Below are 15,306 nucleotides of genomic sequence, written 5' to 3'. Positions count from 1 at the left end.
AGCTTTCTAAAAATATCTATATTATTGGATATCGTCACTGAAGATGATACCCAATAATATATATCGACAAAAGGGAGTTTTCAAATCGGGCTAAAATTCTATTGGGCCTAAACAAGTCATAGCCCAGTCCAGTCAATATAATCAAGAGACATTTTAAATATTTTATTTATATGTTTTAAATGAATTTTCTACTTGAACTTACTCAAAGTTAATTGGTGAATGCTTCTATGTGAACTTAATCTCCCACTTGAATCCTATGAAATGTATAATAAAAATTTCAGAAACTTCTTTTAATTGAAAAAAATAACTACTTTTTGTTGTAGATGGTTAATGGGCTTTCTTTATATATGAGTACGTGGAGTCATAAATCAAAACAGATTTTATTTTCTCATTTAAAATTTTATTTTGGAAACAAGCAAATGAAAAGAAAAACACATAATCCATAGTTTAATAATTGTAAGTTGATAATGCTAAAAAAAAGAGAGTAAGTTGACACATACAAATCATCATTCTATTTTACTCGGTGTGTTCGAATTCGAATTTTCATCTATAAATATAAATAAAGTAGTCATCAATTTGAGTGATATAAATTATAATATATAAATCGAGGGATATTACAAAAATCACGTTTGAATTTTACCAATAGTTTATTATTTTATTTCCAAATCTATCCTTTCAAACTCTATTAAAAAACAAAAAAAAAACACCCAAAATAATTAATACTGTTTAGCCCACTTCTAAACAATATGCCCAATTGAGATTTGAGACCTTTGAGGGTTGGGCTTATACATATAGATGGCCCAAGATGTTTGTTCTAACACGTTCATGGTGATTAATTATTTTTGTCAAAAAATGACATCTTATAATTAAAGTCAGTTACAAATTAGTTACTCTTATTTTCTTGACCCAAACCCCTAGTTCTCTACTAGTTTTCTCTTTGGAGATGTTAAACAAATTATGTATATATATGTGTATATATTAGGGTAAAACCCAACCTCATTCTCTCAAGTCTTAACTATATCTACACAAGCATATTATAAAATTTAGAAAGTATCATTTTCTTAAATATTGTTTTATACGTGAAAAAACATTGTCATAGAGAAAATATTATCTTATACATGAAAAAAAACCTTGGAAAATCAATCTTGACTATCCTATCCATCAATCGAATCTATGAACTATATTGATTTCTAGTTAACAAAATGACGACAGTTATACATATAGATGAGCTCGAATCATTCCCAACACATACATTAGTATAATGCTAATAATTATAAGCTAAAAAAAATCTAAACAAAAAATTACTATTATCAGAAAGTCGAAAACTAATACTACTTCAATTTTTACCTAGGTCTATTATGTCACAACACCCTAAATAGAACTCATCCTCAAATATCAGGCTATCAAGGAGAAGGTGCCTAAGGTGTTATAAACCACACCAATCAGCCCATACTTAATCGATGTGAGACAGATCATGACATCCCTTCCCCCAATTTTTAAATTTAAAATAGGTAAATATTTTCATAAAATGTTAAAACATATTTTACTCAGCAAATCAAATTTTATATTCAAGTAAAAAAAATAAAACGCAAATTTACAAAAGGCGAAGGGCAAAAGCGAGAATTGAGCAAAGATGAGGGCAGAGGGCATTTCCGTAATTTCGGCCCCCAAAACTCGTGAGAAAACATAAAACCCCTTTCGCGCAAGCGTATAGAAACCCTTATCTCAGAATCGCAAAATCCTAAAATAATAGACCAAATCAAAAAAGATTTAAATGAAAAAAATAAAATTATTATCCCCCACGCCCGAATCGATCGATTTCGGATTCTAGATCCGCCAAAACAACCCGTTACAAATCAGAACTCTTCACTCCAATTTTTTCAAAAAACTGCGGCACGACGCCGTTTTCCTGCTCCCGCCATGGTCGCACAGGTGGCGGATCCCCAGCCATCTGCGCCCCAGCAATTTCAGGCCGACCCCGACCCCCCGCCGCCGCTCGCCAGCGCCAAGACGCTCATCTGCGCCCTCAATTTCCTCTCCCGCAATCTGCCCCTGCCCCAGCATGTCTACGACGCCGTTTCCTCCATCTACGATGCCGACGAATTGCCCCTTGATGAAGTTGATTGTGACGCCAGCAACGGGGACGGGGGGGCTTCGCCGCTGCCCAAGGTTGGCGAGCTAGTTTATTGTGCCTTTTTTTTTTTCAAAAATGCGTGAATTCAGTTAATTTTGGGTGGTGGGTGATAATTGAGCTGTCGGATATTGTGTTTCTTGTTTGAATTGCTGAAATGCGTTTGATGGCTGTAGCTGAAAGATCACAGTTTTAGGTTGATGTCGGCTGCTCTGGTGCTGTTGCGTTTTGTCTCTGTTGACTTTTCTCAAAAAATTTGTTTCTTGTGATATTGTGATGAGGGGTAACTGGGCAGGCTGCACATAATGTTTTCATTGGTGATGGCATTCTGTTGTTGTTCGAGATTTTGGAACTTCTTGTTTTATCATAATTGGTTCAAGATTGTAGCTTCTATGTTGGTGGGTCCCCCTCCCTTCCCCAACATAAAATTTTAAGAATTTGATAATTAGGGTAGAACTCATCGTCAAAAGCCAGGCTATCAGGGAGAGGGTGCCTAAGGTGTTATAAACCACATTGCTCAGCCCATACTTAACTGATATGGGACGGATCATGACATGATAACAATTGGGTAATTTGATAAAAACTAGTTTTAACAGTAAGGGTTTCTTTTTCTTTGTTTATATTTCAAATTATTTGTAATTACCTCTAAATTAAACAAAAAAGAAAAAAAATTGAGGATTGGGAGGAGTTTATGAAAAGGGGTGGAATAGAGTTTAGTTTAGGGTAGCATTTGATTTTCAAATCACAAGGAGTTTAAAACTATACATGTGTCAGATTTACCTTGAGGTCGAAGTTGTCCCTTCGTAATTTCTGTGCTAACTTAGTAAAATTTTATTATTTCTTCGTCAGTCCACACATGCACACACACACACAGAGCTAAAATAATGCTTAATGACTACTTCTAAGTTTCTAAGGCTAGTAGTATTAGTATAGGGCCATGCTAACTCAAGAAAAGCTCCCTGAAGAATCAATTTAGGCCCACAAGCTCTGGGATAAGCTATAATTATTACATCAACATCTCTATCGCTAAACTAATGTCAATTTATGGGGTTTGATATAATGACGTATAACTTTAATGTGATTAGTTACTACTTTTATTCAACTGGCTATACCTTCCTGTGATATGCTTCTTACAAGCCTACTTTATTTTTTACTCCCTCCGTCCACGAAATGAGTACCCATATTTCCTTTTTCGTCCGTCCACGAAATGAGTACTCATTTCCCTTTTTGGCAAGTGTACCCCACACATCTCTTTAATTAATACACTAAAAAAGTGGGACCCTTAAACTATTCACACTACACTCCATACATTTCTTAAAACCCGTGCCGTCCACAAATGGGTACTCATTTCGTGGACGGAGGGAGTAATTAATATCTTTTGTTTATCTGATAAGATAATATGATTGATCTTGTTATAATGTTGCAGGAAAAATTTGGTGCTTCGACTTACAATGAGTTAATGTTGGATTTTGAGGATGCGGTGTTGAAGCAGAGATCAGCTTGTTTGCCTAGTTCTAAACTGTCAGAACTAAAGGAGACCAGGTTTCAGAGCCAAATTAAGCATCGCTTAACCGAACTTGAAGGTAACTTTTCCGGATTATTCATAGTCCATGTTATTGCTTCTATTCCTCTTGTGTTATTTGATTGCCACGGGTATATAGAAGAATCCCTGTTAAAAACACTGACCATGTATTTCCTGATAATACACTGCCATGGCAAAATTTTATCTTGTTTGGCCTATTTTTTCAGATGTTATTTGTTTCCTTTGGGTTCTTATTGATGTTGCCCTAGTTTGGCTATCTTTGGCTGCTTCTATGTTTATCTTTTCTTGCTTTTTGCACTTATTCTTTATTTTACTATTTGGTTGGTCCACATGCATATGCACATTGCTAAATAGCTGCTCATTCTTTACACATCTTGATTTTCTTTATTTCTTTTAAAGATGTGCTCGTAAAATATGTTTATTTCCCCTTCTATGAAAAACAGAATTACCTACAAGCAGAGGTGAGGACCTGCAGTCCAAATGCTTGCTTGAACTCTATGGACTCAAGGTACAGTTTCACTTGTTTGCTACAAACGTATCTTGTGAATCTATATTAAGAAAAGTTATGATATTTAAACAAGGGTGAAGGTGGGATGGAAGTGGATTGATTATTGTCTTCACGTCTATGGACTAAAGTAGAGTTCATTCCGTTTTCTGCAAAAGTATATGGTAGAAAACACCTCTACTAGGTCTTCCGCTTGTAGGAAATAACAAAATGATTGACTTTTGTTTAGTTCTCAAAAGTAACTTATTAATTTGAAACATCTCTGTGGTTGTTTTTCTGTTGATTTTATCAAACTTTACTTTCATACCAAAGTATATCAAAATTCCTTTTCCACAATTTGATCAATGTTTCTGTGTTTTTCTGTACCTTAATGTCAGCATATGATGGTCTAATTATTGCTTGGTGATAAATTTCTTGCTCCTATCAGTTAGCCCAGCTCCAGAGCAAAGTCCGCTCTGAAGTGAGTTCTGAATATTGGCTTCGTCTGTATTGTGCAAATCCTGACAAGCAACTTTTTGATTGGGGAATGATGAGATTGCGACGTCCTTTATTTGGCATTGGAGATGCCTTTTCTATGGAAACAGATGATCCATTGAAGAAGAAACGAGAGGCTGAGGTGGGGGTTGTCCCTTTTGACATTTCACACTTTTTAGGTTCTATGGGAATGGATGATAGTAGATGAATTCCTATACAAAAAAAAATTGGTTGGATTATGCAATTTTATTGGTCATTTTGCTGCAGAGGTTTTCAAGATTTGAGGAGGAAGAGAAGAATCGGATAGAGACTAGGAAAAGGAAATTCTTTGCTGATTTACTCAATGCTGCACGTGAACTACAATTGCAAGTACAGGCTGCCCAAAAACGGCGGAAACAGAGAAATGATGGTGTTCAGGCATGATGCTGTTTTCAAAATTTATTTTGTTATGCCTTTTCTAAAGCAGTAGTATGGCATGAGAATAATTAAGTATTATATGCAAGCTGATATATCAAAATGACTGAAATTTTGAAGATAATATTCTGATGTCATACTTTATTTGTTCATTTTCCCTGTTTTAATCACTGAATATTGCTTTCTAGTTTGAAACGGAAAGGCTAAGATACACTTTTTTAGTATTGGGGACTATGTTAGAGTCAAATTGATATTTCTATCATTTAATTGACCTTGTTCTGATTATTTTGTATTGGGAAACTGCAATATATGCCATATAGTTAAGAAAGCCTGCATTATATTTTTACCATGCTATACGTTGTTGAGAAATTAATCTATGAGATGGTTTAGTTCCCATTTGGATGCCTCGTATTGAAGTTCACAATTCTCAGGCTTGGCATGGAAGGCTGAGGCAACGAGCTACACGAGCTGAAAAATTGAGGTTCCAAGCTTTGAAAGCTGATGATCAAGAAGCTTACATGAAAATGGTTGAGGAGAGCAAGAATGAGAGATTGACGATGCTCCTGGGAAAAACTAATGATCTCTTAGTTCGTTTGGGAGCTGCTGTTCAACGTGAGAAAGATGCTGCCCATGATAGCATCGAACCCCTGGAAGGTTCCGATGCTGACTTGCCTGAGTTATCTGCTTCAAGGACTGATACACCAGCACAATCAATTCCTGAGGAAGATGAAGAGAATGATGATGAGTCTGATGATAAAGCAAAGACTGGTGATTTATTAGAAGGGCAGCGAAAGTATAATTCTGCTGTACACTCTATCCAGGAGAAGGTAATCTTTTATCTCCTGACAATATTTGTAACTGGAACTGCAATTTTCCCGCATCAAATCCATCTGGACGTCTCTTGTGAGTTTCTTCCAGTAGATGTGTAATTGTCAGAGTCTTGCTTAGAACTAGCGGCTGAAACCTTTTGTTAAAGTTCTTTTACACTCATAGGCTTCTCATATATTTTGTCGACAAATGGGGTCTATAGTAATATTTGGCTTAATAAGGATGTCAAAAGAAAGCAATCCCCCCCTCCCCCCCGTTTTTTTTTTTTCTTCGATTGCTCTCCATATGCCATGTACTTATGTAGGAAGAGTACTTTGCAACAATACTAGTGCAACTCTGTTATGCAAATTTATCTGTTTAATCACATTTTTTCAATCCAGTATCACACGCACTAGATAATTGATATAACTATTAACCTTCGCTCTACTCCTCTATGCCGACCACATCCTATGAGGTTTCTTCCATAGTAAACTAAAATGATTACTCCTCATTTCAACATCCAACAGGATTCGTGGTTTAGGATATATAGATGGGTGGGTGTGATACTACTGAAAGTAGCCCTTTTGATGTTAAACTTTATTGTTCACATCTCCTCATAAATTTGTATATGTTGATCTAACCTGACAAGAACTCTTGTAGGTAACGGAGCAACCATCCATGCTTCAGGGTGGAGAGTTAAGAACATACCAAATAGAGGGGCTTCAGTGGATGTTGTCACTATTCAATAACAATCTAAATGGAATTTTAGCTGATGAAATGGGGTTGGGAAAAACAATTCAGACCATCTCTCTGATTGCTTATCTCATGGAAAACAAAGGTGTGAATGGGCCGCACTTGATTGTTGCCCCAAAAGCCGTTCTGCCAAATTGGGTTAATGAATTTACTACTTGGGCTCCTAGGTACGGATTGAACTTCCTATTGAACAAGTAATTTGTGAACGGAACACTTTGGTTCTGATGGAGATTATCTGTGTATCAGCATTTCTGCAGTTCTTTATGATGGACGCATAGATGAAAGAAAGGCCTTGAGAGAAGAGTATTCAGGAGAGGGGAAGTTCAATGTTTTGATCACCCATTACGATCTCATCATTAGAGATAAAGCATTTCTGAGGAAAATTCACTGGCACTACCTGGTTGTTGACGAAGGACATCGGCTTAAAAATTATGATTGTGTTCTTGCACGGACTCTGGTTTCAGGGTATGGTCTCTAACAACTTATGTGTATGGTAACTTTTTTGAGATACTATCTGTATAGTAACTTCAACAAATGTCCATGTTGTCGATTTATTTATCTATCTCATGTTTGTCTTGGAATCACTTTTACGTCTCCCATTTCTGCTGAGTATTTGCGTGCATGATTTTTTTTTTTTTTGCTAATTATGTTATGAAGTGCAATCTTATCATGAGTATCTGCTGATTGTCATTTGATCGTATAGCAGGGTTTGTTGATTACGCTTTTAGATGAAATAATTCAACCTTTAATGATTCTGTATTTGGTAATTGAATTTGGCAGTTACCGAATTCGGCGGAGACTTCTTTTGACCGGAACTCCTATCCAGAATAGCTTGCAGGAACTCTGGTCCCTACTTAACTTTCTCCTTCCTAACATCTTCAATTCAGTCGAAAACTTCGAGGAGTGGTTTAATGCTCCCTTCGCCGACAAATGTGATGTCAGCTTAACAGATGAAGAACAGTTGTTAGTCATTCGCCGTTTGCACCACGTATGACTTGATTCTTTATGTGCCTATTCTTATATGCTCGTAACTCACCTTCTTTTTCATTCATCTTTTTTCCTCCCGCTTGCATATCTGCAGGTCATTAGGCCATTTATTTTGAGGAGGAGGAAAGACGAGGTCGAAAAGTACCTACCTAGTAAAACTCAGGTCATACTTAAGTGCGACTTGTCCGCATGGCAGAAAGCGTATTACAAGCAAGTGACTGAACAGGGAAGGGTTGGTCTCGCTCATGGTGAGGACTTGTCTCCTTTTTAGCAAATTGATTCTATACATTTTAATTAATTTATTTTTATCAACTCTATAAGCGGTGTGCTTCGGCGCCTACTTCTTGTGTGGGTTTTTACTCAACTTATTTACAGTTGGAAAAAGTCCCGGGGGGGGGGGGGGGGGGGGGCTTGGTTTCCAGTTTAACATCTCCATGCAAATACCTCCTGCAACCATCGTGGCTTTCGTCTTTAATTGTTGTTGATTCTATTCCATAAGAATCAAGCTGCTGATAAAATGCATCAATTTTTCATCTATTCAATGTATTATCATATTCAGTGTTGCAATTTATTGATTTTTTGATATTAGTGTCAGCCTGATTTCCCTTCATGCTTTCTTTCTCGTCTTCTCCAGCATAACAAACATTACTGACAACATTTGGGTGCTAAATGTTTCTTATAATATGAAAATGCAGGTAGTGGTCGTTCCAAAAGTCTTCAGAATCTGACAATGCAACTCAGGAAATGTTGTAACCACCCATACCTGTTTGTTACGGATTACTATACACAGCACAGTGAGAACATTGTTCGGTCATCAGGAAAATTCGAGCTTCTTGATCGCCTACTCCCCAAGCTTCATAGAGCCGGGCATAGAGTCCTCCTTTTCTCCCAAATGACTAAGCTCATGACCATACTCGGAGATTATTTGCAGCTGAAAGGTTATCAGTTCCTTAGACTTGACGGCACTACCAACACCGGCGACAGGGGAGAACTACTGAAAAAGTTCAACGCCCCCGACTCACCTTACTTCATTTTTCTCCTAAGCACTCGTGCTGGAGGACTTGGTCTGAATTTACAGACTGCAGACACAGTTATCATTTTTGACAGCGACTGGAACCCTCAGATGGACCAGCAGGCAGAAGATCGTGCCCATCGCATTGGCCAGAAGAAGGAGGTCAGAGTTTTTGTGCTCGTCAGTGTTGGGTCCGTCGAAGAAGTTATCTTGGAAAGAGCCAAGCAGAAGATGGGTATCGATGCCAAGGTCATCCAAGCAGGATTGTTTAATACAACTTCCACAGGTTTGTCAATTGCAATAAAATTGATTGGTCATCTCTTTTTCTTTATTTTGTATAAAAGAGTATGTTTCCCCTGCAATAAAATGAGGCTATTAGAGTAGGATCTACAAAACCTTAAAACTTCTATAGTTTCTTCACAGACATATCCGCTTGAATATCGTGTGCTGTTATGGTTGGTTGAAGACAATATTGATGCCACTATTCATTTTGATTTACAGCCCAAGACAGGAGGGAGATGTTGGAGGAAATCATGCGTAAAGGCACAAGCGCACTTGGAGCAGACGTGCCAAGTGAAAGAGAGATCAATCGTCTGGCAGCTCGGACAGAGGAGGAATTTTGGTTATTCGAGAAGATGGACGAGGAGAGAAGGCAGCGAGAGAACTACAGGTCACGTCTTATTGAAGAGCATGAGGTGCCAGATTGGGTGTTTGCGGAGCCAGAAATAATCGGCAAGGGTAAAGGTTCACTAGACCACGACTTGCCTGTAACTGGGAAGAGGCACCGGAAGGAGGTGATTCGTGAGGATGCAATAAGCGATTCACAGTGGATGAAGGCTGTGGAGAACGGGAACGACGGGTCTAAACATGCTGCTAAAAGGAGAAGAGAAAATCCTCCTCCGCCCATCGAACTAACTATAAATAACGTTGCTGTGGAGAAGAAGGTGGTGGAGCTCAAGAGTGAGACGACGGCGTCCATGGCGAGTGAGGCCAAGAGTGAAGACGGCGTCTCTGGCTGGACCTCTCATATGTCCAAATCCGAAGCCGAAAGTTCTAGAAGAAGTGGATTGGAAGCTTCGGAAACTGGGTTGAATGGTTTGACATGGAAGGCACATAAAAGGAAGAGGTCGAGCTTGGTGTAGACTATGGTTAGACTGTTTCTTTGAAGCATTAGAAATTTTTAGGAAGTAGATTAGTTACTTTGATAAAATTGCAGTCGTCGTCACCCCATTGATATTTTCTTGCAGATTTGTTATGTATTTGAAGCTGTAAATCTACTTTTTCTTCAGCAGCTCTGCAAATTGAACCTCTTTAGTTGTCTTTGCTTAGTCTGCTTCTATGTGTTTCAAAACAATAAGAGATGCACATTAATATTGTTTTTTCCCTTACAAATTTCTAGTTTGTGTGCCACCCGTTCCTTAAAAAAAGGAAAACAGAAGAAATGATCAAGGAAAATTATTACTCCCTTCGTCCAGCTTTTAGTATTCAACTTTCCTTTTTTGGTCGTCCCACATTTTAGTATCCTTTTATTTTTGGTAAAAATAGGTGGGGCCCTTACTCCACTTTAATTATTTTAACTCTCACATAAAATGTGGGGACCCTTATTCCACTCACAACACATCAATCACTTTATTAAAACTCGTGCCGTTCTCAACTGGATACCAAAAGTCGGGACGGAGGGAGTACTTCTTAATAGAAATATGGTTTCTATAGAAAAGAAAATAATATAGTAACTTGCATTAGAGATGAGTATAAACAAATGCTTTGAAAATTAGTACAAAAATATTATAAATCAAATACTCTAGCGTTTGCCAACGAGACTTAACTCAAGTGGTAAAGTTGAGGCATTCAAAGACTTTTTTCAAATACTTATGGAGGCGTTTACCAACGATACTTAGCTCAAGTAGCAAAGCTAAGGCACTCAAAAACTTCTTTTTGTGAGAGATCTTGGATTCAATCTCACCTGTGTGTGAATGGTTTTCCCATTTTTATGCGGATTGCATATTTTAATATATAATACTCCCTCCGTCCCGGCCAAGACGCTACATTTGCTTTTCGGCACGAGATTTAAGGAATTGTAGATTAATGTTTTAAGTGTGTAGTGATAAAGTAGGAGAGAGAAAGTAATAAAGTGATAAAGTAAGAAAGAGAAGATAATAAAGTGATAAAGTATGAGAGAGAAGGTAATAAAGAAATACTTATTTAATTAGTGTTAATTAAATGTTTAAAATTCCTTATTTTTGCCAAATATTGAAATATAGCATCTTCGTTGGGACGGCCATATGTAGTATTTTGGGCGGGACGGAGGGAGTATATGCATGCCAAATGGAAAATTTCTACATCTCTCTCACACAGGACTCAAGTTTCAAAATACCCATGTCCAAATCAATATGACACACATCATCAAACACAAGTGAAAGAAAATAGCAAAAGGTTCAAAAGCAAGGAAATATGATTGAAAAAAGCATAAAACGATCCCTACCATGGTCCCCAACATGGGGTACCAAAAGTTACAAGTCTACAGGCCAAGTCGAAAATCAAAACATAAGATTAACAAAAGTACCTTCAGCTGATACAAATTGCTAAATAATCTAAAGCAGATTTGAGGGCCAAAAAAGGTACCATTAAACAGAAACTCATAATGGTGAGTAGACATGGCTTCATCAAGAATCAGCGCCATCTCCTGTTCAAATCTAGCACGCCCGAGTAAAGATAATCAACTACAACTAATGATTGCTACTCTGCATGAGGATTGCAAGACTACCTTCTAGTTATCTTGATTGACATCAAGCTTTTTGAGTTTCTCTTCCAATTCATCCTGGCTACCGCCATCTTCATCCTCACCCTCCTTGTCATCAAAATCATTACCCTCAGGGTCGTTCTCATCCAAGGGTCCGAGTTTTTCCTGGCATTCTTTAAAGATACTCCTCAACTCATCAATATCTTCCTCAGAAATGAAGTTCCCGTTTACATTTAGGAGCTTAAACCCGGGCAAATGCACCAACGCCTGAGCCAACTTCCTAGCTGTGGTTGTTAAAGAATTCTGGCTCATATCAACTTCCTTGAGCTGATCATGGCCTTCTCCGAATGCTTTGCTTATCAGAATCGCACCATTATCCTTAAGATCATTCTCTGACAGGTTCAACTTCACCAAAGACTTCTTACTAGCGATGCAAGCAGCTAAGCTGGTAGCAGCTTCAGAAGTTATATCATTTCCAGACATCTCCAACACCGCAAGTGAGGGTGCTGACTCCTTCAGAGCATTGGCTATTGCTACTGCACCATCATCTTCCAGATTCAAGTAGCTCAAATAAATCTCAGTGAGATTCTCATGTTTCTTGAGAGCCTCACTCAGCTTGACACCAGCCTCCACACCAAACATGTTGTCCCGAAGATCCAGTTTCTTCAGATTCCCACATTGTGCAAGTGCTTCAGTCAAGGCAATCCCTCCTTCAGAACCAACTCGGGTGGATGAGCATCGGAAGTCCTCCAATAAAGGGCAACGCTTTAGAATCTCAGAAATAGCAATAGCCCCCTCATCTCCTGTCATGTTATTATGAAAATGAAGTACTTTGAGTACCTCCGTAGAAGGCACCAACTCACAAACAGCTTGTGCAGCTTCCTTTGAAATTCCATCATTCATCAGGTAAAGTTCCTCCAAGCTAGTTTGAGATCTTAATAGCTTTTCAAATGCTCTTACTCCCTTCTCACCCAATGCATTGTCAGAGATATTCAGATATTTTAAATGAGAACCCTCCAGAGCTTCAGAGAAAATATTCATAACATCAAGAGCTTCAGCCTCTGGTCTTCCAGCAACAAAATCTGACAGATCCACTTCCTTCAGTTGGTTCTTAATGGAAGCCAGGATTGGTCCAGCAACATGAGCTGCACCTAGACCAAAACTTCGATTGCTAAAGCATATTTTAGTGTAAGAATTTCCAGCTTCTTTCAAGGGATTCAATAGTACTTGGGCCTCATCTGCTTCAATAAATGCTCTCTGTCCTTTGGAAATATCGAAAAAGGTCTCACGAGGAGCAGATTCAACCTCGGATTTCAATGCTTCTTTTTCCTCTAGTTTGGCACCCCCCTTAAGAACTTCCAGTATCAGCTTACTGCATTCTCTGGCATACAACTGCACAGCAGAACTTCCATCACCATCGGGCTCTTGTTCATAGTGCTGATTTGCTGAAGAAAATGCGGATTCCTCAATTTGTTTAGCATATTTTGCAGCCTCTGCTTGACCGAGACTGCCGTACTTCCTGGTGAAAATTGTTGGCGTGGAGAGATTATTCGTCATTCGCTCAACTAACATCAGCCGAGTGTTTTCACTAGGAGGCCAGAGCTTAATAGTGATTTGGCGGCGTTCTCCATTTGGTGTTTTGGCGGCGTTCTCCATCTCAACTACAAACAAAATATCCAGAACCAGTATTGCATGTCAGTTGAAAGTAAAATTCATGAGATAATATTTTAATCAGAAACAAGCAGTAACAGAGTTAAATTTTGGTCCGATACATATTGACAATAGACTGCTCATAGTGGACCTTCTAGGATACATCGGTTTAGAAAATCGACCTAAAGCCAACAATATTAATCCAACTTAACAATTAGATATTTGTACAGAAGATAGCAGTGCCATTGTTTGAAGTTGTAGGCCACAAATATATTAAGTGTTTTTGAGATGCATTGTCCAAAATATAATAAATAGAGCAAGAAGCAACTTATGACTCTTATGAGATGGAAAGCTCATGCTAGTTCTGAGCAAAATTTGAATGAGTATTATAGCATGTGATTTATGTCATTGGAGATGATGTACAAAAAAAAATCAAGAAACGCAGATATGCTAACACTTGTAGGATAGAAAGTGAGTCAGTAAGGGAACAAGTTTATCGATGTAAACACAAATGAAAAATGGTTCATTGGGATGATGGACCTACAAAGGTTAGTAAGATACTAGACGTGCAAAATACTCCCAGATAATATATTGGTTAGCAGGATAGTAGGGCTAAAAAAGGATAAATAGAAGAAACAGCAAAGATTTATCATAAGCTCTTAGCCATGGTTAGGAACATGCTACAGTAATGTTACATATCATTTGAGATTAATTTCTTCCTGCAGGTCATTATTTAATTAGGTGGGTGTTATTTTTGTTACTTTCCTGCAGATATCAAAGATAACCTGAATAAGACTCTAAAAAAAAGATAGCATGAATAATGAGTTAACTTATCAAGACACCAATTTTATCCATGAAAACTGAAATGCCACAACACCAAACACTCTGTCTGTCTTCCTTCAATAGAGTAGGTACAATTCTGGGGATATATGAACACGCTATATCGTAAGATTGTTCACATATATCCCCACATAAATGATTGGATTCGAAAGGTAAAAAAAGCCTATGAAGCTAAAATCTTCAGCAGATAACATATAATCGCACAAAACAAAGATGTCATAAGAATTATAAAAAAATTACGCATTAACATAGCAAATCAGAGTTTCAGTTTGCTTTCCACTATATTCCAACTACATTTCCATTAGTTTTTTAGAAAGTATGCTTGTAGAAATAAGAACATTGCTAACATTAGATTATCAGCAAAGTTATAACATTTCTCCTATCACATTACGCAACAACATTTCACAAACTCTTATTTCATTGACGTTTATTTCTAATCCAATATCGACAAAATCACAAAACTAATTTTTATTATTTTCAAATTACATTCCAACTTTCCTAGATCCAGCAAAAATGTCAGCATCGTGACCTAATAGATCCACGAGAAAAATCAAACCTTTAAACGAAAGTTCCAAGCCTCAAATTCGACAAAACACAAAGAAATAAAATCTCAACTGCTCCAGAAAGCACAGGAAAAAACAAAACCCACGTATGCATCTCTTGGAATATGCATGCGTATGTGGGTGGTTTTACTCACAGAAAGTAGAGCAGGAAATAGAAACCCTAAAAACCCTAAACCGGAATAGGGCATCAAATATTGTGCGTAGGAAGAAGCAAAATATAAATACGGATAGAAAATGAAGGAGTGGAATTACCTCTTTGTCGCGGTTTCTGGAGTTGCGGCCCGTCGATTGTGTAACTGTGGACACACACAGAGAGAGGGGAAGTGAGAGAAAGCGAAGTGAAATCAATGTTCGGCGGTGGCGTAAGAACAGCGACGGTGGCGCGATTCGCGAATGAGGGAAGGAGGGTTTTTCAATTTGGGAATTTTTGAGTTTTGGATTTTGCTTCTTCTTCCGCTCTTTTTATTTTTATTTTTCTCATCACTTTTTTTTATTCTTCTTTCTTTTTCCATTTTCTTATCTTTTTTCCCCAATAAGATAGATGAACAATAAAATGAATTTAGTAATATATGTTGAAATATGTAACATATAATATTAGGTTTGGTCTAAATAAAAATAATTTATTTCAGCGGTAAAGATTCAATACTCGATTTCTCTTTCATATCTTTAACGTGTTATAAATTTGTCATTCTTCACATTGAATTCATCATTTTGAGCAAGTTATTATCTAATGTTTTAATCATGAATTCGAGATCATAGAAGTGTGAATGCAATTTATATATATGAATACACATCCAAGTATATCTGACAACAAATAATCCCTTCGTCCATGATGGAGATGCATAAATTTTAAGAAAATATTGGGAGATATGTATAAAGTGAAAAAA

The 15,306-nt window shown here is 37.5% G+C and overlaps 2 protein-coding genes across 2 annotated transcripts; one reads left to right on the top strand and one right to left on the bottom strand.

Moving 5' to 3' along the window:
* The first annotated feature begins 1,693 nt into the window (after positions 1-1,693).
* LOC130991520 (probable ATP-dependent DNA helicase CHR12) lies at positions 1,694-10,018 on the top strand. Its single transcript, XM_057915781.1, has 12 exons — positions 1,694-2,169; positions 3,558-3,714; positions 4,118-4,182; positions 4,607-4,795; positions 4,921-5,070; positions 5,499-5,894; positions 6,535-6,794; positions 6,874-7,092; positions 7,408-7,615; positions 7,709-7,862; positions 8,310-8,912; positions 9,128-10,018. The coding sequence occupies exons 1-12, from the start codon at positions 1,921-1,923 to the stop codon at positions 9,766-9,768; spliced, it is 3,291 nt and encodes a 1,096-aa protein (XP_057771764.1). The 5' UTR covers positions 1,694-1,920; the 3' UTR covers positions 9,769-10,018.
* Positions 10,019-11,058: 1,040 nt separating this feature from the next.
* LOC130991519 (RAN GTPase-activating protein 2) lies at positions 11,059-14,980 on the bottom strand. Its single transcript, XM_057915780.1, has 2 exons — positions 14,672-14,980; positions 11,059-13,027 (listed from the first exon to the last, which is right to left on the bottom strand). The coding sequence occupies exon 2, from the start codon at positions 13,020-13,022 to the stop codon at positions 11,394-11,396; it is 1,629 nt and encodes a 542-aa protein (XP_057771763.1). The 5' UTR covers positions 13,023-13,027; positions 14,672-14,980; the 3' UTR covers positions 11,059-11,393.
* Positions 14,981-15,306: the final 326 nt, after the last annotated feature.

This window comes from Salvia miltiorrhiza, chromosome 7, assembly GCF_028751815.1.
Source record: "Salvia miltiorrhiza cultivar Shanhuang (shh) chromosome 7, IMPLAD_Smil_shh, whole genome shotgun sequence".
Classification (NCBI taxonomy): domain Eukaryota; kingdom Viridiplantae; phylum Streptophyta; class Magnoliopsida; order Lamiales; family Lamiaceae; genus Salvia; species Salvia miltiorrhiza.
This window is presented reverse-complemented; position numbering and strand designations above follow the sequence as displayed.